A 26,833-nucleotide genomic window follows, 5' to 3' on the forward strand; every position below is an offset into this window, starting at 1 on the left:
CATGTCGGCACTGGCATCCAACCGATTTCGATGTTTATTTTTAATTATCAAAAGCACTGAGAATCCTTGCTTGCATGAATATGTGATTGAAAATAAAGTTAGGTACCGTAAAGCAATTTCTCAAATTTTAGAGAAAGCAATAGCTTTATGGCTCCAAAAAGGCTCTCAAGATTAATTCCTGTCTCGAAAGTATCCTTGCAGTTACTATCATGTTACATTTCAATTAACTCTTCTTGTATTTTATCCGGCACCTCAAAAATGTTGACTATGAAAGGATTGTGGATCAGTTTCCGAATAATGCTTTCCAGGAGGTCTTTTAAAGGAAACTGGCCCCTATTCAGGTGTTACAAACGTGGAGAAAACCCGGAGAACTCCACGTGGCCAGCCCGTCCGAACGCAGTGGGAACCCGCAACCAAACTCTCAGCGTTTAGCGACAGAACCGTCGGCCACTGGTGGGCATCTCAGCACACTGTCTGTCAATAATTGGGTTCAATGTATCAAACGCAGAAAAATTCTTTCTTTCAACTTTGCTGATCAATAGGTCGATTTTAGCGATAAACGTACTGATTTTATCTTCAAATGCAAATATATTGCTAGTGCCTTCCAATTTCATATTTCCTGACCGTTGTAGTTGAAGGTTCAATTTATTTGGTTTGTGAAAAAAATCCACTAAATAAGCAAAATGTATTTGAAATTTGAACTGACAAAACTCGTCATCATTTATTTAATAATTTTAGGATGACTTCATGGACCACTTCGGGTGCTTTCAGGGACCACTGGTTAAGAACCACTGATCTAAATAAACAAACTTCAAAATGATGTATAAAATTATGTAAAATGTACTGTACATGTAATTCTTATGCAAGTACATTAACAAAATGGAAATAGATTTTCTCTTAATGTATTCTATATATATGTTACAGTAAAAACCAGTTTTTAGTTAGAACTGATTCAACTTAGTTGAAACTAGTTTATACTGGATGTCTTTGTTAAAACCCATTTTGTCTAGTTAAAACTAGTTTTAACTCAAATTCATCTTTGACTAGCAGTAAATTCTAGTTATAACAAAGACCTCCAGTTTAAACTAGTTTCAACTAGTTAAAATGCATCCTAACTAAAAACTGGTTGGCAGGGTTGGCTGTCCCTTTGTGGCATATACCAACAACTTGTAGATTACATTTCGGCAAAGGCATCTTCGGCATAGCTGCACTGTTTTTCAGGCTGAATTGTCTGCTATACTCTGTGCTGTCGAATGGTGCAATAATTACTGTCGTCGACAATGCATTAACATCTACACTGACTTAGCTACCTCTGTTTTTGCACTAAACGATGACAGGAATACCCATTGCACTGTTAACAGGATAAATTAGTGCACCATTAATTCCAACAATCCGTATTCTTTGACGTGTATTACAGGTCTCCATGGGAATAACGGCAATGACGGAGCAGATGAACTTGCTAACGAGGCAGCAGGCATGCTTCTGTGTGATTGTATTTAAAATGCTCGACCACTCAGCTCCATAATATCCCGGATAAATACTCACAATTACTATCTGTAGCAAAGAATGTGGAAAGGTGAGGGCACTGGAGAAATCACTCGTCTCTTTTTCCCAACAGTGGACTTGATAAGACACCTGCAAAAAAAGCAGCCTCTCTCACAAGGAAATTCAATTTATCACTGGGCATTGTTGTTTTTTTCAGCTGTCTGTGCCAGTCTGATATTCAGGGTGACAGGGACTGTGTACTATATGGGAAGGAGGATGGTTCTATTCGTTACCTTTATGAGTGCCCTATTATGGAAAAATCCCACCTGGAAATCAGGATGGTGGCAAATTCTGAAGGATTCAACTGGCCCTGCTCAGCACAAGGACTTATCAGTAATCAGGCTTTGCTTAAGAGCCTCAGAAGCTTCATCGGGGACTACTTCGTACATATTGGCAACAGGATAAAAACCAGTCACAGCTCTCTTGTCACATTACGCAAACTTTGTACATATACATGTTGCAGTCAAACCCAGTTTTTAGTTAGGACGTATTTTAACTAAAATTCATTTTTTACTAGCAGTAAATTCTAGTTATATCAAAGGCATCTAGTATAAACTAGTTTCAACTAGTTAAAATGCATTTTAACTAAAAACTGGTTTTTACTGTAACATATATATAGATAATATTCATAAAATTAATGCCAATCTAACTCAATTTAAAAAATTAATCAAATATTTAAATAAATAATAAAATCATATTTAAAAATTATTTTTCAACATTTTAAATTAAACTTAATCTTTATACAAAATATTCACCAAAAGTAAAAATACTACCTAGCATGTGTTACAATATCCGTTAATGCTCCACCTTCCAAAAATTCCATGACGACCCATAATTCATCTCCAACTAAAAAGCTGTTATACATTTCAACTATATTTGGATGGTGATAATCTCTCATAATGACAACCTGAAAATATATACAATTTCATCACATTTTTAAATATTGCATATTAAACTATATTTAATCATAGTTTACAAGAAATAATTATAAATATTACTTAATCTTACGATATGGGCAATTAATCAACAACAAATTCACATTTGTTCCCCAATAAAAAGTAATTATTTATAAGAAAGATTTTGTTGTACTTAATGTAAAACCATAATTTAAATATCAAAAAATCTCATGTCATGATATTTACTTAAAAGCAACCAAGAAGTGGATAACAGATCAAATTGATTACTGTTACTTGAATAAACACATTTACCAAATAAGCAAATGATAAAACATCAAAATTAGAAATAAAATAAACATTAAAATTGTCTATAAGAAAAGTTTGGAAAATTACGTATGAAAAGAGAGATCTGCAACAGATAATGAAAATGTAATGAGCTGATAATTCAGTCCCAAATTAACTACATAGTCATAACAAATCAAATAGTATATGATTATAAGCCAAACGATTGCCGTAATTAATCAGGCTATTAATGTTATATTTAATAATTAGAAACTAAGTAATTTGGTACTAGAGGTAAATGTTAGGCACTTCTCTTATCTAAATTAATAATTATACTAATTTATTAAATAATTTAGAACATCTTGGAAGAAAAGAACCGGCCCGAAGCGGGATTTGAACCCGCAACCTTCGCTTACCATGCAGTGCACTTGCCAGTTATGGCATCTGAAAGCCTTTACTTCTAGATGAATTTAAATTTAAATATAACCATTCAGTTACTTATAGTGCTGGCTGGGGGCGATTCCTTCACCCGCAGCCAATGTATTTAATAAATTATTATAATTATTAATTTGGATAAGAGATGGTACCTAATATCTACCTCTAGTACTAAATTACATAGTTTCCAATTATTAAATATAGCTTGTTAATAGCCCAATTAATTACTGCAATCATTTGGCTTAGTATCTGTTGGATCGGTTGTTTTTGCACGTGTGAAAACCTAACGACCAAGGTCCAATCTGGAACCGATCAGGTTACACTTACACATGGGTGCGAGATTCGGGGATGTCTTTTGTTCGGGTCAATTAGAAAGGCAGAACGCAACTGGTGTCCAGTCCAAACTGTTAAACCAATTCTTTGTTAGATATTAAACAGCAATTTTTACAATTAGAGATCTTTACACGCTAAGATCTTAACAGTGGCAACAAGGATTAAGGATACGGTGATGGACTTGGAATCTTGAAATCACTCGTAAAATCATTACTCGCAGAACAACAGGAGGCCGCACAATGTCGAGAGGAAGTTTTATACGAACTTATCAAAGACATTCGTTCATCTACACACACATCTTCCTCATCACCTTCATCGTCAAAACCGTCCTCAGGATCACTTCCTCAGTTACTAGAATTCTGGTAACTGAGGGAGTGTTCCTGATTTTCAGCCATCTTCTTCATCTGGAATTCAGGATGAAGAAGATGGCTCAAAATTCAATGAGTGGGTAAGTCATTTTGAGTTCACTTTTGGACTGTGCAGCACCCAAGATGGCCGACCAGGAGAAAGTCAAGTTCCTTACGACTAAACTTTCTGTGTTCACATTCAGCGAATGCAGTAAGTACTGTATGCTAAAGTGTATTATGGACTTCGACTACAAGGAAACCACTTTGTGACTTTGCAAACTTTTTAGCAAGAAACGTTCAATCTTCGTGGACCACTATGACTGTCTGCACATTGCTCAACAAACCGTGCAAAGAAGGATCAATCAAGCAGTATGCAATCAGGCAGTATATCACTTCAAAGTGGCCAAATGTCAACAAGCTTTGAGAGTCCTCCGATTGGGCTCAAATCCAGCAATTCTATAGTCGATGTGACGGACTCAGCATCGAAAAGGGATGTCTCCTCTGTAATGAATGCATCATTATCCCCACAGTACTGCAACATAGGGTACTCAAACTTCTACATCATGGACACCCCGGCATCTGGTGCAGAAATCCCTAGCTTGTAACTACATTTATTGGCTGAATATAGACCTTGACATCGAGTCAACCATGTGACAGTGCTCTCCATGTATCGCAGCAGCCAAACAACTGGTAACTTCTGAACTATTCTCTTGGCCAAAACCTGCTGCCCCATGGCAGCGTATCCACATCGACTACACAGGACCTTACCAGGTCCAATGTTTTCTTGCTGTGGTGGATACCTATTTGAAGTATCCAGAAATTATCAGCATGGACAAAACTATGTCCCTCTTAATGATCAGCGTGCTGCAGAAACTCCTCATTCGTCACGGACTGCTAGAAGTTCTTGTCAGTGATAATGGAACGCAGTTCAGCTCGTACGAATTTAAAAGATTTTGTGACTAACATGGAATCAAACACATCTTTTTGCCGCCCTATCATCTGCAATCCAACAGACAATGATTCATAGACATGCTGAAGCAAGCTCTCCTTAAGTTAAAAGAGGAGAAAAATATACAATGCACTTTGGACATATTTCTGGAGACTTATTGAATAACTCCAAACTCAGCTCTACCAGACAGCAAATCTCCAGCTGAACTCTTCTTTAGACACAAGATTCAAACATCTCTCGACCTATTGTTGCTGCCAAAATATCCAACAGAGTGCAACATCAAAATGGAGAGGCAATTCAACCACAAGCATGAAGCCTGAGAGTGAAATTTGGTTACTACAGAGCACATCTTCACACGACATTATGCTCCCAAAATTGACAGCTGGGAACAATCAAACGCAAAGCCGGAAACACTGTATATGAAGTAGAAATGACCAACGAATCAACTCGGCAATTTCACACTAATCAACTCATACGGAGACAATCTTTTTGACTGCAGCCCGAGTCGCGCCGATCATATTATTGTATGGTATCTGTTTGTCTTTATTGTTTCTCTATGTTTACATTTTGTATTTTGTATTTCTGTTTTAATTAATAAAGGCGATGCAGGCGCTCTGGGGTCCCATGGATCCTATGTTGCTCATTTTCCTTCTATCCTATCCTTTCTCTCTTTATCTCACCTTCTCGCTAACTTCTTATCAAAACTTTAACTCTTCTTTCCTTTTTGTCTAATCAGTTCGGCTATCTATGAGTTTGGCCTTAATCTTTTCATCGACGTCGATGACTGCAGCCCGAGAGTGACCCCTTCGCTGTCATTGCGGAAGCCTTCTCAATCCCACTATGTTCCACTCCAACTCCAGACTTAACACATCCGGTTGACAGACCAGCCCAGCAGGACAATGAGTCCCTGACGTTCGAGAGACCATGCACCTTTGAAGAAACATCGTCCGAGAAATTAGCATCACAGCCTCTGCAGCGATCAGTCCACACTCGAATCCCAACTGGATGGCTTCAAATCAACCCTTCTCAAACGAACCACTAAGTGGCATAAACAACCAATTTGGCTGGTTTTTTTTCCTTTCTTAAAAGGGGAGATATTGGGGCGGTTGTTTTTGCACGTGTGAAAACCTAACAATCGGGCTCAATCTGGAACCGATCAGGTTACACTTACGTGTAAGCACAAGATTCGGGGATGTCTTTTGTTTGGGTCAATTAGACAAGGACATGACCAGTGTCCAGTCCGAACCATTAAACCAATTCTTTGTTAGATATTAAACAGCGATTTTTATGATTAGAGATCGTTACACGCTAAGATACTAACAGTATCAATACATCAAGTTTCAGGAAGTCAATATTTAAATATGTGGTTATTCAGAATATAATAAATATATAATCTTTGTAGTAATTTTTATAAATAAAAAGAATAAGAAACTGTTAAAATGTTTCACTCAATGCATCACTGGTTCATTAATAGTCCTAACAGAAACATTTAACATCAATGTAATTTTTTGATCAATCAAATTTTTCTTAATTTCATATAAAGTAGTCAGATAAGTAACATACTATAGATATAAAAAATGAGTTTCCTATAAAATTTTATTGATTTGAATTTAACAATCATTAAAAATATTTATTTTGAAATTAATTATTTTCTTTGCCACTTAACTTTTACAATTCAAATATATCTTTTATGATTTATGGTATTTATTTTTCAGTTGAATGACTGAAAAAGCAACAAGAATTTTGTCACACATTTCCTCTAAAAATACATACAAAACTAAATTAATTACAAAAAATTCTATGTTGTATAAAGTCTAATCCCTAAAGTTTATTAACTGAAGCATTATTTTGTTCAACAATGATTACTACATATTTTTAAATTAATCTTATTACAGGACTTTCACAAATACATGTGAAAATCTGATTGTTCAAATTCATTTTAATATTTAATTTGCAGAAAAGACAAAATTGCAATATTTTCTGGTATCTACTATAAAAATATGAATTAAATAACTTCTTATAATAGCCAAACAGCTCTGAAAATATTGATAAAAGACAGATCTCATCCAGAATTATTAGTAATAGAAATAATGCTTTCACAGAATTTACAGCAATTGCAAAGCAAAAAATGGTTTCAGCATAATTATAATTGGCACAATAATTATTAAGACTTCTAAATTGTCATTTTTAATAGAAATCCCTAAATGAAATTGGCAACTGTAATTGTCAAAACAATTTGTGAACTGTGAATCAAGACTATGCAGAAATGAATAAACAAAGCATTTTCAGTCAGCATTTGTTTATCCATATCTGCAAAATTTTGAACCATATTGTATAATTCTAATAAATTTTTTTTTACCACTGCACATACTAAGAAAATAGGCAATATACTGCATAATTATTACCTTTTATCTAAGCTAAACTTATTGATAATTGCATAAATCTTAATAAAATATGAATTTCCTAAAATAAAAATATTACCTCATTAAACAATAATTCTCGACGCTGCTGTTTCCTCAAATCCATTTTCTTAACAGCAACATGTTGACCGGTTGACTTTTCTGTAGCTATACATACAATTCCAGTAGAACCTTCACCAATCTTTATAAAGTTTTCAAGATTTTCTTGCGGATCACCTGGACTTACAACCATTTGTAGGGCAGCTTTAAACTAAATTGGTAAAAAAAATTGTGGTTTGAAATTTCAACTATAAGTGCATTTAAATGAAACTAAATTAACTGCTAAAATATTTATGGTTAAACCTCAGTTTCCAAACTTAATTTGTTCCTAAAAGCCTTTTTTAGCTATATTTCATGCATAAAAATGCCTACAAATACAGTATATTATCTATATCTGTTTATATATATATATATATATATTAAAAGCAAAATGTTCCCACTGCAATCAAAACCAACACTTTAAAAAGAAGTGCTACAAATAGAGACTCAATTTTGACTGCTTACATTAAATATAACCAAATCAATCAAGACAGACAACAAGTACTTTATCCACAGTTTCCAAAATATTATATTTCCATTGATTTGACTTCAATTTTAATTTTAATTAATTAATTAATTTTAAATATTGTATGCTACTACACCGGATTGAACGAAAAAACTTACTTTAAGCCTGTTACCGGTGTGCTTCACTTAAAAAACCGTTACGAACTGTCACACAGTGATGACAAGTTAATGTCGAGTATGTTCGAAAACTTGTTATCACTGTGTGACAGTTTGCCTTTCCATTGTTTTTTGTGTGATGTTATCAAACTGTATTGACATAAGTATGTATTTTATGCAATAAATTGTGCGTATTTCTTCATACCTATGGCTATTCCTTTCAAACGTCACACAAAATGGCATGCATCGCTTTTGGACACTTTTAGGTTTACAGGCAACAATTTATCTTATCCGTGTGAACTACATATCGTTTTGTACTAATTAATTGATGCTCTAAAACTTTCTAATTGGAAACTTTGCTCTATCTGTTTTTGTTTTCGATTTGCACTGCCTATCTTCCAAATTTTGCCACTAGGGGCACTGCTGTCGTTTGCATTAGGTCGGGCATAGTTGCTTTACTATACCGTTACCTCATTTGTATAGCTGTAGCTCTCTCCGTTCGCAAGAATTTTCTGGTTAAAGGGACTTTCCTATGTACCTTGTATATTATATTAATACATTTTTATTTAATTTAACTTAAGCATATTTAAACAAGAATTCTTGGATGCCATTTATATTACATGAATGTTAATTAATGCCATTTTTATCAATTAATTTGATATAGATTCAACTGCAGTGTGTACTGAAAAATGAAAATAGTATCTTTCCCACACATGGATTGAAATCTAGTTTAAATAGCATCTTTCATCAATTATTCATGTCGTGAGGCAGTCCTGGCACCACTAACTTCTGAATCAGTAGTCCAGTCATAAATTGGGTCTACTGTTGTCTTTTTTTAACATAGGAAGTACAGGAAAGTGACCGTCTGTGGCCTGCTCTTGTTCAGTAACCAGGGCAAATTTGAGTTAAAAAATTTTCTTTAGGAATCAAATTGTTCAAAAAGCAAGACATTCAAAACCTGAAGTTTGACTGTATGATAATTTTTAAAAATCTGTCATTTTAAAGTTAACATCCATGTTTTTCTTGAAAAATTAATACACTACTTAAAAAAAAAAATCATAATACACTTTTAACTTCCTACATTATTATGTCAATATTTATCAATATGTCAACAGTGAATATTTATTTTATATAATTATCATCAATTTAAAAACTGAATATATGATAAAATTTTAAAAGTTTTATCTTAAAACTTAAGATATTCAGTAGAAAAGTTTTATCTTTTTCTACTGAATATCTGATTACAATAATTTCCCATTGTTAAGCAATATAATATCTATAGATAACAGTGTTTTATTCTAAATAAAATTGGATCAAATTTATATATTAAAATGTTAGACCCACTAACTGTTAAATTGGAAAAGTCAACACCAGTATACACTACTATTTCCCTGGTTCTTATTTATGTAAACATAAAAATGAGTTAAATGAAAAATTATACAAATAATAATTTTACAACAAATATATGTATAGTGTTGATAGTTTACAAGACAATACTGTTGTGATGTTATCAATCAGTTAAGCATTACTACTACTACGAGGATATTGAAGTGTTAGTGAAATATATTAGTCAGAATGGTTAGAAATGAGTAGATTCAAACCATTCTAATATGATGCATTTTTATCATTTTTACAACAGTATAGCAAATCTAAACTTTTATCTAAAATTTGAATGGTCTTGCATAAGTCATATCATTAGCATTCAAGTGACTTATAAGCCATGTTTTGACATTCATAAATGCTATTGGGCAAAATTTTCTCTAATCTACTTAGTTACACAAAATTCAAAACTTTTTTTTTTATAAATTGATGACATTTTATAATAAACAGAGAATTACATCTCAAAAGTTTTATTTGTATATTTATAAATTTAACAGAATTGTTACAAACCTGCTCATGAGATAATCTTTGTTGTTCTGGTTGAGTGTCATGCTGCATTTTGTTTGTTTGTATGTGATGTTCTGGAATAGGTTCAGCAGGTTGTTTGATATTCTGAAAAAATTTCATATTATTGATAAATTAATAAAAATATTAATACAATTGAAAAAATAAAATATTTTACAACACACAATTCCACATTTTACAAAAATCAATTGTTTTTTTTATAAATTCACAAGAAATAAAGTTCAACAAAATTGAAGTAACAACTAATTTCCTTCATTCTAAAACTTTGTAGATTATTATCTCTGAAAATCAGAATGTATCTTATGTAATTGATGTAGAAAATTTGCCAGTATGACAACTACAAAAGAGCAAGGTGTGGCATAATTTCATTATCTGTAGTAAACCTTTTCATCTTATTGTCATTTCAGTTGGGTGCCCTAGTTATAGGTAGATATTGAAGTACATCAAGATTGGAACTCAATTTAATCTTGAAGGCATTTTAACTGGTAAATAATGTAGCACTGACATGAAAATGTATTTTGTATTCAAAAGAGCACAGGAACAAAAATGCACGTGTCCATTTATTTTAGCATTTCAAGCAAAATAATTGTCGTAAACTTTTGCATAAATTTTTGTTTTTACAGATTAATAAAGTTTAATTTGATTTAAAATTTTATTTGAGATCCCACTATAAAAATGTTAGAATTATAAACAGGATATGGAAATGTCTTAAGATTTATTTTTTGCCATATAAAAGAAATGTTTATTTAATTTAAAAACAATTATTTTATAGATTAATAACACATTATATCCAAGATAAACTGATCTTCAGAACTAAATTCTTTCCATAAAACACTTGTAATTTGATGATCTTACTATAATATGAGAGGTGCAAAAGTATGGTAAATAGATTTATAGGATTGACAATATGTTAATATTGTGATTTCTATTTCATTAATTTTTGCATTTCCTCCCCCTACAATTTAAATTAGGCTAACTAACTGATAACTACAAACCAAATAAATCATCAAATTCATGAATCAAAGCTAGGAAGAATCATAAAGATGAGTGACATGAAAGATACTTTATAAATTAATCATTAGCTACACAAAAATTGGAAGATTAGAGAAAGACAAATCAATATAGGCAAAAATGAAATATATGAATACTGGATGATGATAAACTGGATTCGAAACAGAAGAGTAACACATCATGAAGTTCAAAGAAATGATAAATAACAAAGTTGAAAAACAAGATCAACTAGTTCACTGCATTAGATCTATTACAGTGAACCAGATCTTTCTGTTATGTATCAAGTATTATGGAATGCTGTTCATATGTAAAAAGTATCAAAACTATGAGGTTAAAATGTCAGTAAATTGCTGATGATAATATTAAATATTTATTTTTGATTTATTATTATTTCTATTTAGTAAATTGTTTAATTGATTATATTTTAATCAACAGACATTCTGCAATACCTGAGAGTACAATTAACACATTTGATTTTAATAATTAATTTTTTTATACTATAAATTATTAATATAAAAAAATTAAAATAGCAACATTCATTTAGAATTAATTTATTATTAATGAAAATCAGATATAAGTTACTCTCTTTGCTTTTATTAATTTAAAATCAAATTTTATATAGCATAAAATATAAATCTAATATCATACTCAGCTCTTTAAAATATTTAACACAGTAGAGCATCGATTATCCAAATCAATTGGGGACTGGGGTTGTTTGGAAAATCAATTTTTAGAATGACCGATTATGTATGAAAAAATACATTATTAATATAGTATATTAGTATATCCCACGTTGAAATTTTTCTCCATTGCATGTTGCTTCGTGTTGAATTTTTGTCGACGTTAAGCCTAACAAATATTTTTATAACAATAATTGTGGCTATTGTACTGTTAAAAATTATTTCTTTATTTTGTACAAACAAAATAAATATATTGAAAAATATAAAAACAAAAAAAATTTATACTTTAGAAGTTAATCTAGTATCAAAAACATTTCGATTCAGCACGAAGCACATCCCAACACAGTCCGACTGGAATGCTTTCGGTCAACCGACGATTCGGTTGATTGGTGTTCGATAATCGATGCTCTACTGTAAATCATCAAACACCCGATGCTGAGAAATGTTTGTTTAATAAACATTAATGTTTTTGACCCAATATGATAGGTCGTCTTCAGATGCAGCTGAAATTTGAACGTATTTGAATTTTAATTTGATTTTAATTTTTAAACATTTAAACAGCAGAATGTTCGAACACTTTTACATTTAAATTTAAAACAAAATACTAGATAAATTAACAAATAAATAATAAAATAAAACAAAATATACTAAATGAACTAATACAATAACGATATAAATAATATAATAAAATAACAAATAACATATGTAAAATAAAGTAAAAATGAAATAAATGCACAAAAATGTCTCCAAGTATAAGGGCAGGTGTGAGCTAAGAATTTTTGTGTTTTAGTTTTTATGTAAAATTTCCATGCAGAAGCTAGTCCATTCACATCCCTGGCATTAATACAACCATTCTTTAATTAAATACTTTTACAGATTTTGATTTTTTTCTTTGTGCATTGCTAATGATGGGGAATGCATAGCCCTGAGGATAGTTGCTTCATTTCATTTAACCACAGAGTCCTCTCACAAAAATTCTTAGCCTGCACCTGCCCTTATATTTGGAGACATTTTTGTGCATTTATTTCACTTTTACTTTATTTTACATATGTTATTTGTTATTTTATTATATTATTTACATCATTATTGTATTAGTTCATTTAGTATATTTTGTTTTATTTTATTATTTATTTGTTAATTTATCTAGTATTTTGTTTTAAATTTAAATGTAAAAGTGTTTGAACATTCTGCCGTTTAAATGTAAAGTTCATATATGTCTGAATTTTGGTTGCATCTAAAGATGGCCTATCATATTGGGTCGAAAATGTTAATGTTTGTTTAATAAACATTTCTCAACATCAGGTGTTTGATGATTTATTAAATATAAATCTAATGTATTTTTTTTTTATTAAAGAGTAAGTACAATATTATTACAAATAACTCTGAAAAGGTCAAAACTTTAAAAAAATTAAATTGTTATTATTTCCATAATGCAAAAAAAAATAACTGTTATTCAAAATGATAAACTGACATTTTGTTATCATTTTTACTTTATTATACACATAATTATTTTAATTTGTATAGAAATATAATTATCAATATTATAAGTGTGTAATCTAACCAACATCACAATATATCTAGTATCATGATCTAAAAGTAGTTATATTCAAATAAATTACAGAAATAATTTTTAAAAATTTCTATTATTTATTTATTTAATTTTACAGCTTTACCTGTGTTAGTTCATTAGTTGTTTCATGACCATGAAGATGCCCTTTATTTCCATGGACATTAATCGGATGAGCTTGCTGTATTTTTGGACCGATGGGCACATTACCCGACGATGTGTCGTGTATGGGTTTAGGAGGAATGCCTCTTGATTGTGAATCTTGATTTTTAGGAGTTCCTCTAGTTCCATTCACACCGTACGACATTTGCGATGAATTTGTTACTCCCTGATGCTGATGGTAATGATCATTTTGAATATTTTGACGAATATGAGACAATGGTATGGTTGACTTGCTGAGAGACATGTTGCTATGATTTCTGTCCCAATCAGTATTAGGCAAGGGATTTGATGCTCTATGATTTTTATTATCCATCCTCTCCATTGTAGGATTATGACAAATATCACTTGTAGAACTATGTGGATTAGGATGATATGAAGATGTACCATCTATATAATCTTTTGTGTAATTTCCACAATAATCAACAGTAGGATGATAACCTCTTGGTAACTGAGGTTGTGCATGTTGATATTGAGAATATGGATGGTGATGATTATTTGTCTGATATTCTATATTTGAGTTTACCGCATTAGGATGATGCTGCATGTGACCACCGTGTGTACTTCTGTCTTCAGGCACTACGGGAGGGAATCGATTCAAGTAGTCGCGTCTCATTTGAGGCGGACTATCTTTTCTGAGCGAATTCGATCGTGTGACGGACATCGGACCACGTTTTATACCAGAATTTCCTCGAACAATTGTCTATAGAAAAACAAACATAATTAGTATATTGTATATAAGTAGATTAATATAGCAAATATATCTTGAGATATTCACACAATCACTTACATGTGTTTTAATATCCATTATTTCAGTTGGTGTAATCTGAGAGGGATCAACAATAGGCTTTGGTCTGTTTTGATGTGCTTGAATCAAACTTGCCCATTGTGGTGGTAGTCCAACAAATTTTCCTTCTCTCCTATCAAACCCAGTGTGGACTCTATGTTCAAAATTTGTAGGAGCTGATATAATTGGCTTTTTCTTCTTTTTACTAAACATCTAAAGATAAAAACAAACAATCTATTATTATTTATAATTAATAAAGCTAAAATAAAATATAAATTATTATTTTAAACAGAATAAAACAGTAATATCTTATTACATATTAAAGAAAATAATAAAATTGCTTCAACAATTATAAATAAGTATTAAAAGTGTATTTTTAAATACAATTTATTTTTATTTTATAAACTTTTCTTGAAATTTTCATAGTAATCAACTACATTTTTTAAAGTTTACCTCAATCTTATTTTGCTAAAATAAAATTTTTACGACTGATAATACGTAAGAAGTTAAGAACTTTTATCTGATCAAGATTCTTTCTAAAATATGAACTGGTGATAAGATTTTATAATTCCAATCAGCAGTAAACAAAGTTCATTGGAATGCTGCCAAAAGTTTAAAAATAAAATTTATCATGTTTTTACAATCAGTGGGGTAGATAATTCTTGTTCACACTTTCTGGTAATAAATAATTTTTTAAAACAATAAAATAAACACTATGCAATTTTTAAATTGTATTTTAATTGTCAGAGAATGTGTTTAATATACTAAAAAATCTGGCAAGGGCTCTTGCTTGACTTTTCTGGCACTCAAATGGGAAGTTAAGGAGACCATTAGGTAGTCCAATAATTTCCAATTATACTAGGATATACAATTTAAATAACAAAAGCTTAAAAAGAGTACTCTGTTAAATTATGATAAAAATTTCCATTTGAATAATATATATCAATAATACAAGCTCGAAGTTAAAAAGTTGTGCATGGAATCATCTGTTAAGAGAGGTCATTAAAAGTAACTGATATTATTATTATAAAAGGGCAAAAAAGCTTCAATTTGAAGGTAGAGATCATAAATGCCAATAACTTAAAATTAAGTCCAACCCCCTGCTCTTTACTCACCAAAACTTAATAGCATCAATGCCCCTTATATATGTTACCATTCCAAACTTCATTTCTTAATCTTTAACCCATCCTGAAATATTAAACAAAATAGAAACCAACACAATTTTTCCCCTCATTTTTGAGTTCAAGGTTCTCAAAATATCGAAATTTGTAAAAAAATCCAAAGAGTTCAATTTGACAGAATTCCAATACTTTTCTGTGTTATATACATGACAGCCAGGAAAGTAAAACATTTCTAGAATCTTGATCCTAGAGATATACAAGGATCAATATCCAAAAGCTTTGAAATTTACTGTATTTTCATGTACATACCCTGTACAAAAACTGCTAGAGCAAACAAAATATTTGCATAACCTGCCCCACCATACAATATAGGAGCAAGTTTGTAATTGCAATTTAAAATTAATATGATAAACCCCCTCAATGTACAACTCACACCCTCTTTTCAAATGGTCTTATAAACACAGATAACCCAGGGTTATATGCATGGAAATGTGGTACTTTTATTTAAAAATATGTATAACTCGAAACTAAAATACACTGAGTAATCGGATGAGAAATAAAGAGCAAAATATGAAATAATTAGGTAAGGTAAATCTTTATTATTGTAAATAAAGCTGGATATGTTTTGATGTAATATTTGAAATCCTAGAATTAAAATATTCTTGTCACAAATTCTTAAACTTACTTGGAACAAAATATACAACAATATGAAAAACTTATACATAAATGGGCAGTTATTTTCCTATGTACAAACAAGTACATGTTACAATAGCATGTTATGTTTTAAATATTAATAACTGCTACTGTTATAATATGTTGATACCAGAAAAACATGAAATTTTGTTTCTTTTTTTAAATCAAATGTCCCTTATATAATTTTTACAAAGTTTTTACCTTAAATTTTTTATAAGAAAATAAAAATAATTTTCTTCTTTTTATCCCCCTTGTTTAAGAAATATTACGTATTATAATAGACTAACTGACCAATTATATATTATTTATACAAGTATACAGTCTTTTATCCAGAATCCTGAAAACAAAGCTTTTTGTAAAGTATTCTGTAGGGTAGACGTACCAGTTTTGGCCAGAAAATGAATTTAACTTAAAAATATAATCACAAATGAAACAAACTTTTATTGTTAACTGTGTGAACAGTTAACAATAAAACTTTGTTTCATTGGACAGATTTGAATATGTGGTGATTACATTTTTAAGTTAAATTTGTTTTCTGGCCAGAACTGGTACACTGGCCAAAACTGGTACATCTACCCTATATCAAAGCTTTCATTTGCCATTAAATATGTCCTAAAATGACATTCTTTTGTGATTTTAATTTCAAAGATTTGTGAAAATGTAAAAAAATTTCCCCACAGAAACAGAAACATCTGTTATTATTTACAGTACACTTGTTTAACTTAGTTTGAGCCATATCTGAATTTTTACTAGATACTTCATTAGAAATAAAAACTATACTAGCAATTTTATGGTTTATTATTATTTAATCCTATTTAATGTAAATACAATGAATAATATTTACCAATTAGTATTAAAATTATGCTTCTAACAGTCTGAATTCCAATAAATTCTAAAACACATCTATTTCCAAGAATCTTGGAAATGAGATTTTATACATTAAAACAACTTCTTACAGAATTACTGGAACATATAAATCACACTCTAGAACTTTAGGAATTCAGCAACAACAACACTGAGGAAGACCAGGGTATGGTCAAAAACATTAGTTATCCATTAAAGTGTTGTTGTTACTGAACTCCTAAGGTTCTAGAATGTGAATTTTATACTTGTACTAAATAAGTTATAAAAATTTGTAAGATCAGACATTGTTTCATATTCAATTTTAGATATAAATAATTTTTAATAATCTATTAATGATTAAATATATTTATAAAATTTTAAACTATTCTAATTACAAAAATAAAATGTCATAACTTCCCCATAATGCAAAATATCATAAGATATACACCTACTGGAAGTTGCTCAAGATAGCCATTTGGCATATTTAAAACATTTACTAACTTATATGCTCTAATATCTTCCCATAGGCATATATTTCACACTTATAAAATCAATTTTTACATGTTTTTAAACAGATTCATTGTTTTTTGTGTTACATTTTCAGTCCATCTATACTTTTACCTATGAAGTGGCAATCAATAGTTCATTATACAACTTTGTCAATGTATTCTTTGTTTATATCTGTTTTCATTTATTTATTTTCAAAGTATAGTAATGCTATTGCATTTATCTTAAACAGCAAAAAATTCATCTTAAAATTTTGGCAATTAGCATGAACCATCCTTATCAAAGTTAACATTAACTCAATTTCAATAAAGCGAGACTGTTTCCCAAAGGAAGAAACATTACAAAAAAAATATTCTAGATTTTTCTTCAAATACACTTTCACAATGAAAACATTAATTCAAGAAGAATGAATGTTTTATTATTATATCAACAAATTGAAAATTTCAAGAAAAATTAATTACATGTACAAAATTTTATATACTTGAAACTTTTAGATGTTTTAAAATGATAAAACTTTAATATGGAAAAAATATGTCAGAATTAGCACCAGCCAGAAATTATAGTTATTTTTATACTATAATTCAGTTTACGTATTAAATAATTTGACATTAAAAGTAAATGGTGTAATGATTACAAGTCTGAATAGCATTAATAGTAATCCACTTTTCAGGAGAATAAGTTTAAGACTCACTTCAGCTATTCCATCTACCTTTAGTGCCAAATTACTTGACAATTTTTACTGATTAAGGAAACTAATACATAAAGGACTAAATTGTTATAAAGTTTGCTATTTTCCACAAACCGGAATTGCTCTGGAAATTTGTTTTTTTTAAATTGCTAACCATTTCATCAGTTTCATATTCTTTTCACCACTTCAAATTATTTATTGCTACCAGCTTTACTTACTAATTAATGCAGATTCTGGTAGCCTTCTCAGTTTGGAATCTGGAAAGCAAAAGTAACAGGTTAAGCTATCACTTAAAAATAGGAATCACATTTGAATAATTTTTTAATGAATAATTTGGAATAATGCAATCGATCGGTTATCGGCATTGCTTCCCGCTTTCCTGCCCGGAGTTGCCACGTGACGTCACGACTTCGCTAGGTGTCCGGGTGCACAGAACTTACGTCGTGCGGGCACTCGACATTCTGCTGCTTTTCCCGAAGCTTGCTTTATGATTCAATTTCGCGCCGAATGTAGAAATAAGCAGATTAGGGTTTTTATCACCACTTTAATAAAAAATATCACCAAGTGGCAATTTTGGCACCGTGCAGTGTGATCCCTGTATAAATATATGATGACAAAACAGCAAAAATTGAATATTTGCCAAAAGTCTTTCTAAAATAGATGATTTATTAACATTTTAAAAAGGAGTTTAAGCATAGAGAAAAATTAGTAAAGGGTTTACTAATACAAAATGAAAAGTTAAATTTGCATATCAGTCATTTATATTGACAGATTTACCTGTACAAAAATAAAATATTCAAATAATCTATAAAAAGCTCTTTCAAATTTAAATATTTCAAGTTATTTGTATTGCATTAATTACTATGACAATTTCAAAATTTGAATGCTTCTAAATCTAAATATTTTACTATTTTAGCTATTTCATAACTTTTTAAACAAATAGAGATTGAGATAAAATTTTGCTATGAGGATAAAATTACTTTTTATGCATTTTATTTTCACTATTGTTCAAACTTTAACAAATAACATGTTTATATTAAAAACTTCATAATCTGGATTTTATAGAAACAATTTGCTAACACATTGGCTCATCATAATTTAAAATATTAAAAAATATAACATATGAAAAAACACTTGCCTACTAATAGTAATATGTCCTGTTACTGAATTTAACAGAATTAGAAAACTTTTGCATTTATTTCACTTAAATTCTTGAAAATATAAATAATAAGATGTGTGTCAGCAATTGTCAATAGTAGTGACACAACTTCTCATTCTTATCTTGACTGAATGCCTGCTATTAGGAGCCAGTTTTTTTTTTTTTTTTTTTTTTTTTTTTGTAAACTTCTGGCATAAATCTGAAAACCAGATCAAAGACACTCTTTTGTGCATTTCCTACTTCTATACAAAAGAAATCAGAATTTAAGATAACTCTAGACCTTGAATCCTATTTACTTTGATGATTTCTAACAATACAAGATCTTTATACTTGTCACAAAATTTTATACTTATGAAAGAAATCACTTTTTTGGATTTTTTCCATGTCATGATATTTGCTTATTATCATATATTTGTTGTTTGTGGGTTTTTGTATACAAGGACCTTATGAGACCAAGAAATACTATGGCATGACAGAAGGATTTTGTTAGTTTAACTATTTACAGTAATAATTCATAGCATCAAGAATACATTTATTCTTTGCAGGAAGGTGAAGACCTGTTGGATTTGTTCACTGTCATCCAATAGCATATATAGTGCTTTACTGTCATCTGGAAATGTAATTCTAAATGGAATTCTCTGGCCTTTGGTATTGAGGACAGGTTAAAAGTATGTGATGGAATGTAAGGAGTGTGTGACAATTGGTGCAAACTGGTTGTGTTTCCATTGTCAATAGATAACTGAGTAAATTTTGAATGTCCTGTTCTTGACTGGAATTTCAATTTGTTGGGCAAGGTTTTATACTGTATAGTTTATTATTAAGTTGGGTATCCAATCTGTTTGCCATTTGTGGAGTATGTAGAAGTTTATAGGTTTATAAAGACCTTTATAGTATGAAGAAACTGGGTGTTTAGAGTTGTGGGTCAGTTACTTAGCACAACTATCTGTTATTTCCCTGAATTCCATATGTCCAGAGATCCAAAAAACTGAAGTCCTTACCTGGTATAGGTGTTATAATTGGAGTTTAGTTAAAACTGGATGGCCAGTTGTGCTATTTCCCAGGATAGCGTAGAGCACTACATACTCTATAGGATAGTGTGCAAGAGCACATGTAGAACTACAGGATTTTAATATATTACACTTGCTTTTAATAATAAGCATGCAACATTAGGAATTAAAGTAAAATATTTTATATTAATATAATAATACCAGTGGCGTGCTGTCATTGGAAGTGATGGAAGCGCCGATTCCACCTTCCAATGACCTTCCCTTGTATTTTATAAAATATAAATTTTCATATTTTAACGTACTTTGAATTAATTAAAATTAATATTTTATTATAACTGCATTATGTATCTTTTACAAATTTCTATACTACATGTGAAAAAAACAAGATTGCTATTGTATATTCGAATAATTCGGTGGCGGAAGGAGTGTCGAAACCGGGTCAGTTTCCAATCAGTCAGATTATATAGGCATTGGCACATACGGTTTACAGAGCACCAACCTCACCCGGTTTAGCCGGTAGAAGCGACATACGCATAAAGCATCTAATTTTATATCCCGGACCGGTTGTGGGCTGTTAGCCGCCTGCCTGCTAGATATTCGGCCGCCCTCGCCCGATTATGTGAATCACGAGTAGACTAGATCAACGGCGGGCAACCCCCGGCCCGCGGGCCAGCTACGGCTCGTGAAAAGTTTCTATCCGGCCCGCGAGATCTTTAATAGATTATTAAACTGGAAAAATAACTATTTTTCCAATTCTTTGTAATTTTCAAAAACGATAAGAGAAATAAATGTAGTAATTAACTTTTTATTTATTTATTTCGTATTTGCAGACTAAAAAAATTACGAGTCACAAGAAGGCGTCGATTAACTACTACGGCCCGCGGAAAAAACGTAAAATTTATTCTGGCCCACGTTATAAAAAAGGTTGCCCAGCCTAGACTAGATTTATAACTTAACCCAACCGATAGGAGTTTACTGGCATGTTTTTATGATAGTTCTGTATAGTTAACAGGCGTTTTAAAAAAATCCATTAAAATATTTGATATATTTATTCTGCGTTTATTCCGCTCTCCCATCTTATATTACTTATGGATTTCGATGTTAAACCGGTGATATTACGATTTAGTATGTCCCATCTGTAAGGGGATGCAGAAAAAACGTGTACAATTCTAGTACAGTGTTAAAAAATTAACTGTTACTTTGACAGCATCATTTACAACCAAATTTAATGAATGAGACGTACAATGGTACAAAAAAAGCACTAGAATTTATTTTCCTTAAATTTATGATTTATATATCCATTGTCATAAAAATTTCTTTCCACTTCTTTATCAAGACTACAGATATTCAAGTCCAAAGTAACCGATTTTTATTTAAGAAGTAGTTAAATAATTAAGCGATTAGGAAATTAGAAACATAAATAAAACCCTGATGAAAGAGCCAAAATTTTACTTAAACAGAAGCTTAACCAAACCAATCTCTTGCCAGTACAGTGGAGTCTGATCTCTTCATAATATTAGATGTAATAAAGACAGAAATTTTTCCAGTTCAATGAGAGTGACCGAAAAGTTGTAAATTTTGGAAATTTTCGTGAACACTTGGTCCTAAAACGAATTAGAAAACGAACGACGGACAATCTGTTAAGTTTAACGTATTTAGATTTTACAGCTATGGTGAGAAACGTTTAAAATCTACAACAACCCTGTGGCGTCCTTTGAGATATACTAGTGATGCGACAAAAGAGGCATTTGACATTGACCGGTATCGGCACCCTCGGGATTTGGCACGCACACACCTACCTGGACCGTCTCAGATTTCATTCATTAGCCACGCGTAGGGAGCTATTTCACTAAGTGGATTGTTTTAAAATTTAAAAAGTAAAGAATATTTTGTTATTTTTATGTACGTTTCTTCACAAAGTTATATTTAATTATAAGTTTCTTTAAAAGTATATTCATACAATTAAAGAATTTTTTGTACTAGGTATGTATATTCATCACACATTTTGTTTTACCAAGTAAGTTTTTTCTGATAATTTTAATTTTAGCCCTTATATCGTGGCTAGTGATTCAAAAATTTATTTTGAAAAAGTTTTGGCTCGAGACCATATAATGAAAAAGAAAACATTATTAAAAGAGAAAGACCGATGCCTAAATTAAATATAAATGCGTCGACAAAAAAATTTCGACATTTTGACCATAAAATTTACGACGGATGACGATTCTTTCGTAAAATTGAAGCAATTCGGAAATCAAAGCGGAATAGAATTTAACATTGTTAGACAATATAAAATAAATATTGAAAATTATAACAAGATAATTACAATTAATAGATATATCTAAATTAATAGATGTTATATGTTTTTTCTCAAAGCAAGAATTGGCATTTAGAGGGCCTAGGGAATTTATTGAAACTAGTAACGGAGGTAATTATATTGAACTTTCTCATTTATTAAGTACGTCAGATAATCTGTTAAAAATACATTTAAAGAAGTATACGGTTTTTACTGGCTTATCGAACAAACGAATACGAAAGGGCCCCGACGCGCAATTACTTGATTGCCCCTGTAAGTCGGCTTCTTACAGAAACACAGCTTCCCTATCATCAAATGTCACGGCACGCCACTGAATAATACACTTTGATTATTGTCAAAACACTACTTTCCTCTACAAAATTCAAAGAAATGGATTTCTATTTCATTTGTTGTTAAGCTAGTAAGAACATCCATCTACTGAACTGTATTCTTTCACTATCTGTGAGAATGCACAGGAAGTCCATGCAAATAGATAACAAAGCAGTCAGCAACAACAAATGGAGAGTCTGGAATAATTGCCAATGTACTAGTTTACCATTACACCTGCTGGTATTTTTTTTAGTATTTTGAGAGTAATGTTTATAAAAATTTTTTATTTATATATCTGAATTCACTGTTGCCAGTTTCTAAAATTGGGCAAAATTGGGCAGTTTTTCAAATTGCTTTTAAAAAAATTGGCAACATAGAATCGTTGAATGTATCTCATAGGTGTTTAAGAGTTTGTTTTCAGATGATATCATTGATGTTGCTTGATTTTTAATTGGTGAGAAATATTTAATGGACTGAAAAATACTAAGACTACTAAAGAAATGTTTATTTCTTTAATTGTTAACTGTTGAATTATAGAATGATGGAAAGTGATACCGAACGCTTTAAAAGTTGACATTGAAAAATCTTCAAAATGGAAGAAAGTAAAATATGCACAAAGTTATTGTGTGGGCTGGGAAAAGGTTCCAAAATTCAAAGATTTGTTAATAAAGAGTAAAGAAGATAAATCCTTTGCATTTTTCATGCCATAAAAATAATTTGCTCATTAGTCATGATGGAAGACTGATATTGAAAGACATTGAAAATGCAGCAAGTTTAATTCATTAGCCAGCATTGCTGAATATTCCTTCAATTCATGGAAATTTTAAATTATCTAAAAATGTGAAGAAGGGGAAAATTTATCTGGCAGCTTTTGTTGCAGAGCATAATCTCCCTATGAATGTCACATGGAACATTTATCAGAACTTATAAGGTCTGTGCATAGATTCAGAAATAGCAAAAAATTTTCCTGCAGTTAAACAACATCTTCCGTTATTAATAATTTTACAGGCAAAGCAATTAAGGATATTCTGCTTGAATTACTCCACACTAACAAAATTATCATTACTGATGAAAACACTGACAAGGGATGCACAGAACACCTTTCTCTGATAGCAAGATCCTACATAAATGGCAAGTTAAAAGGATGAATTCATAAATCTGATTCCAGCTGTATCTGGAATAGTTAGTTCACTCTACAACAGTATAACTATTGGAAGATGCTAAAATTGTATATAAAGAAAACTTGATAGGAATAGCTGCTGATGGAGCAGATGTCATAATGGGACCACTGTTCTTTAATGTCTAAATCATAACATGACATACCATATATTTTTATAATGAAATGTGTCTGTCATTCCTTTCATTTATATGCTTAATAAATTTGCCAGAAAATGCCAAAAAAAATTGAAAGTTTGGTAAGATATGTTTATGCTTTAGTTGTAGTGCAAAGCAATATAAAGGTTTGCAAGAATTCTAGAATTTTGTCCATTAAAACCACATAAGATATTGCCTCCAAGCCAGACACAATGGTTATCATTGCAAAGTGTCAGCTCATGACTGCTAGAGCAGTACAATGCTCCGAGCATTTCAATTTATTGTGATTTTGAATCAATCCCATGAAACCCATTAAAATTAATGAACCAAATTGAAAAAGTGTATATACCCAGAAAAGTTTTATATTCTTTGCACAGTTTCAGATTTTTATAAAGAGCACTTATGATAATATAGAAAATCCATTAGAAATTCACAGATACAAAATAACAACCTGTGGTCTAAGTACTACACTTTATATGTTGACAAATGTTTTATAAATAGCATAATTTATATACAGTCAAACCTGTTTTTATGCGGGGGATAGGGACCGCATTAAAAAAAACGCATTAAAAAAAATCTCACGAAACTTCACGAATGGCTGTAAATAATAGTTTTCGCAACACAATTAAAAAATAATTTTTTTATGCGGTCGACAGGGACCGCATAAAAAAAGTCTCACATAGAAAATAACTCAAAACCGTACGAAATAGAATTTATTGACAACAGATGTCAGCACTTGACTGCATCGTCTGGTCTATCGTCTGTTTTACATATTTTTGTCCAGGTGGTGTTTTGTTGACTTAAAAAGTAAATTATTTCATTTTTCACATATTCATGCAATAATATTACTATAATAAGTGCATTTATGCTATAATAAGTTTATTTAGCTATAATAAGTCAACGTAAGACATGACGAATCGCACGAGACTAGTCGCCAACTATACCGCACAAATTAAAAATTCGCATTAAAAAAATCGCACAAATAAAAATCGCACATAAAAAGAGCGCATAAAAACAGGTTTGACTGTATTTATTTTGCAACTTTAGTTATTTTAAAAGATAAGTTAATAACGTATGTAAAACTAAGTATAAAAAAAGCAAAAACCAGCCATCTTTGCAAAAAATAAATTTATCAAAGAAAACCTAAAATCAGGCAGCATGATCATAACAATGGCAAATATAAATTTGCTGCCTGTTGAAATTCAAACAACCAATTTCCTGTGTTGTTTTATAATCTCAGTTCTTATGATTGATATTTGTTTCATGCAGATGCTATCTTCTGCAGATTTCATTTCATTTTATGTAAAATTAAATAAAAAACAACAACTGCACAAGTAAACTGGAACTATTCACAAATAGAATAATACCGGAATACAAATTTCCAGCAATATTCGTTCCCGAAGCGGGTCGATAAAACAGTGGCCGAAAACGTTCAAACATTAAATATTTGTGTACTTATTTGCTGGAAATTTGTATTCGGGTGTAAACTTAAATACAGAACAAAGTCAAAAAGCAAACAATGATTTTTAGAAATTTTCTGGAAACTAATACTGAACTTACCATATGAAAAGTCAATGTAATCAGTCAGAAAGTAACAGAATATCAAATTATTCAGTAATAATGAAAAAAGTTCTGAAAGTTGATATTTTACAAAAAATAGAGCCATTAAAGTTCATAAGTTCATCTCCAAAATTATCCGTTCAGTATTGGTATTACTTATGTAATACCAACACTGAACGGTTGCACCCATAATGTAAAATAAATAGATTTATTTTTTTTTAAAATATTCTTTTTATAACAAAAGGTACAGTCATTTATAACCTATTTCGAATAACATTGCAAACAACAAACTACATATCATTTTTCATTTATGTGTTTCCGATATAAAATCGCAGCACTCTGTTGTTAAAAATAGATAAAGTTGAATTTATTCTTTTAAAAGGACTATAAATATAATTTATATTTGTTTATATACTGGATCAGATATAAACAATTGTGGGTCGATAATTATAAGTTTACTGTACATTATCAAATTTTAATCTTAATTAACTGTAATATTGTTGTTATTTTTGTATTTTAAAAAAAATAGTTTTAGTTATGATATTAAGAAGACTGAAGAGGATATTGAGATTGAAGTGAATATATAACAGCAATAAAGACAGTATAAGTAATAATTTTTTATATTGTTTAAAAAATCATTTACTGTTGATCTAAATAAGCTAAGTCTCAGATAAAGTCAGAAAGAAAAAAAAGAGATAACAATTGTTTTATCTTAAAAGTTATATAAAGTGTAAAGTTGAATTTATATCACAGGTACACTCGAGGACGGGCATTTGCCCCGCTACCTTCCCTTGAGTATCAAAAATTTAAAACAAACACAAAAAGAACATTTTGATAAATACTTATTTAGCTATAAGAAAGTCAAATAAACAATAAATAAATAAATATATATGTATATAAGTGATTTATGTGTACGAGTCTTTTTAGATTTATCTACAGAAATAATTTTGTGCACAATTCCTTAATTTGCAATGACCTAGAAACCACCTGATACATAAATTAAAAGTAATAATTAACTTGAATTATAGATCTGTATTTTCTCATCAAAAAATATTCAAATTACTGAAGTTTCTTATCATTTTTATTCTAATACAATAAGTTGCATTTCCACCAAGTCTGCATCTGGGACATTCATTCTGTACATGTACTGAAAATCAGGAAAGACATTCATCCACTAGCAGAAAATTTAAATTAATCAACCTGTACATACTACAGAATGTATAGCTTATAATGAAAATAGTCTGTCTACAAGAAAAAATAAATTAAAATCTTTAATAATAAAATAAAATATTGTTTAAATTTA

At 30.3% G+C, this 26,833-nt stretch overlaps 1 protein-coding gene across 4 annotated transcripts in view; it reads right to left on the minus strand.

The window, feature by feature from the left end:
* The window catches only part of mbt (serine/threonine-protein kinase PAK mbt), a 46,083-nt gene that overhangs the window by 13,242 nt on the left and 6,008 nt on the right, over positions 1-26,833 (minus strand). The window contains exons 1-7 of one of the 4 annotated variants that reach the window (XM_067265897.1): positions 18,086-18,124; positions 16,674-16,721; positions 14,019-14,228; positions 13,176-13,931; positions 9,797-9,898; positions 7,269-7,457; positions 2,319-2,452 (exon numbers count right to left, since the gene is read on the minus strand). In XM_067265897.1, coding sequence (XP_067121998.1) covers positions 2,319-2,452; positions 7,269-7,457; positions 9,797-9,898; positions 13,176-13,931; positions 14,019-14,228 — 1,391 coding nt within the window. In that variant the 5' untranslated portion in view covers positions 16,674-16,721; positions 18,086-18,124. Of the gene's footprint in view, positions 1-2,318; positions 2,453-7,268; positions 7,458-9,796; positions 9,899-13,175; positions 13,932-14,018; positions 14,229-16,673; positions 16,722-18,085; positions 18,125-26,833 lie in introns of those variants that run through there. The other 3 variants (XM_067265891.1, XM_067265902.1, XM_067265886.1) reach the window with 3 other exon arrangements.

This window comes from Centruroides vittatus, unplaced genomic scaffold (genome assembly GCF_030686945.1).
Source record: "Centruroides vittatus isolate TY-2023 unplaced genomic scaffold, ASM3068694v2 contig_1051, whole genome shotgun sequence".
NCBI classification, from domain to species: Eukaryota; Metazoa; Arthropoda; class Arachnida; order Scorpiones; family Buthidae; genus Centruroides; species Centruroides vittatus.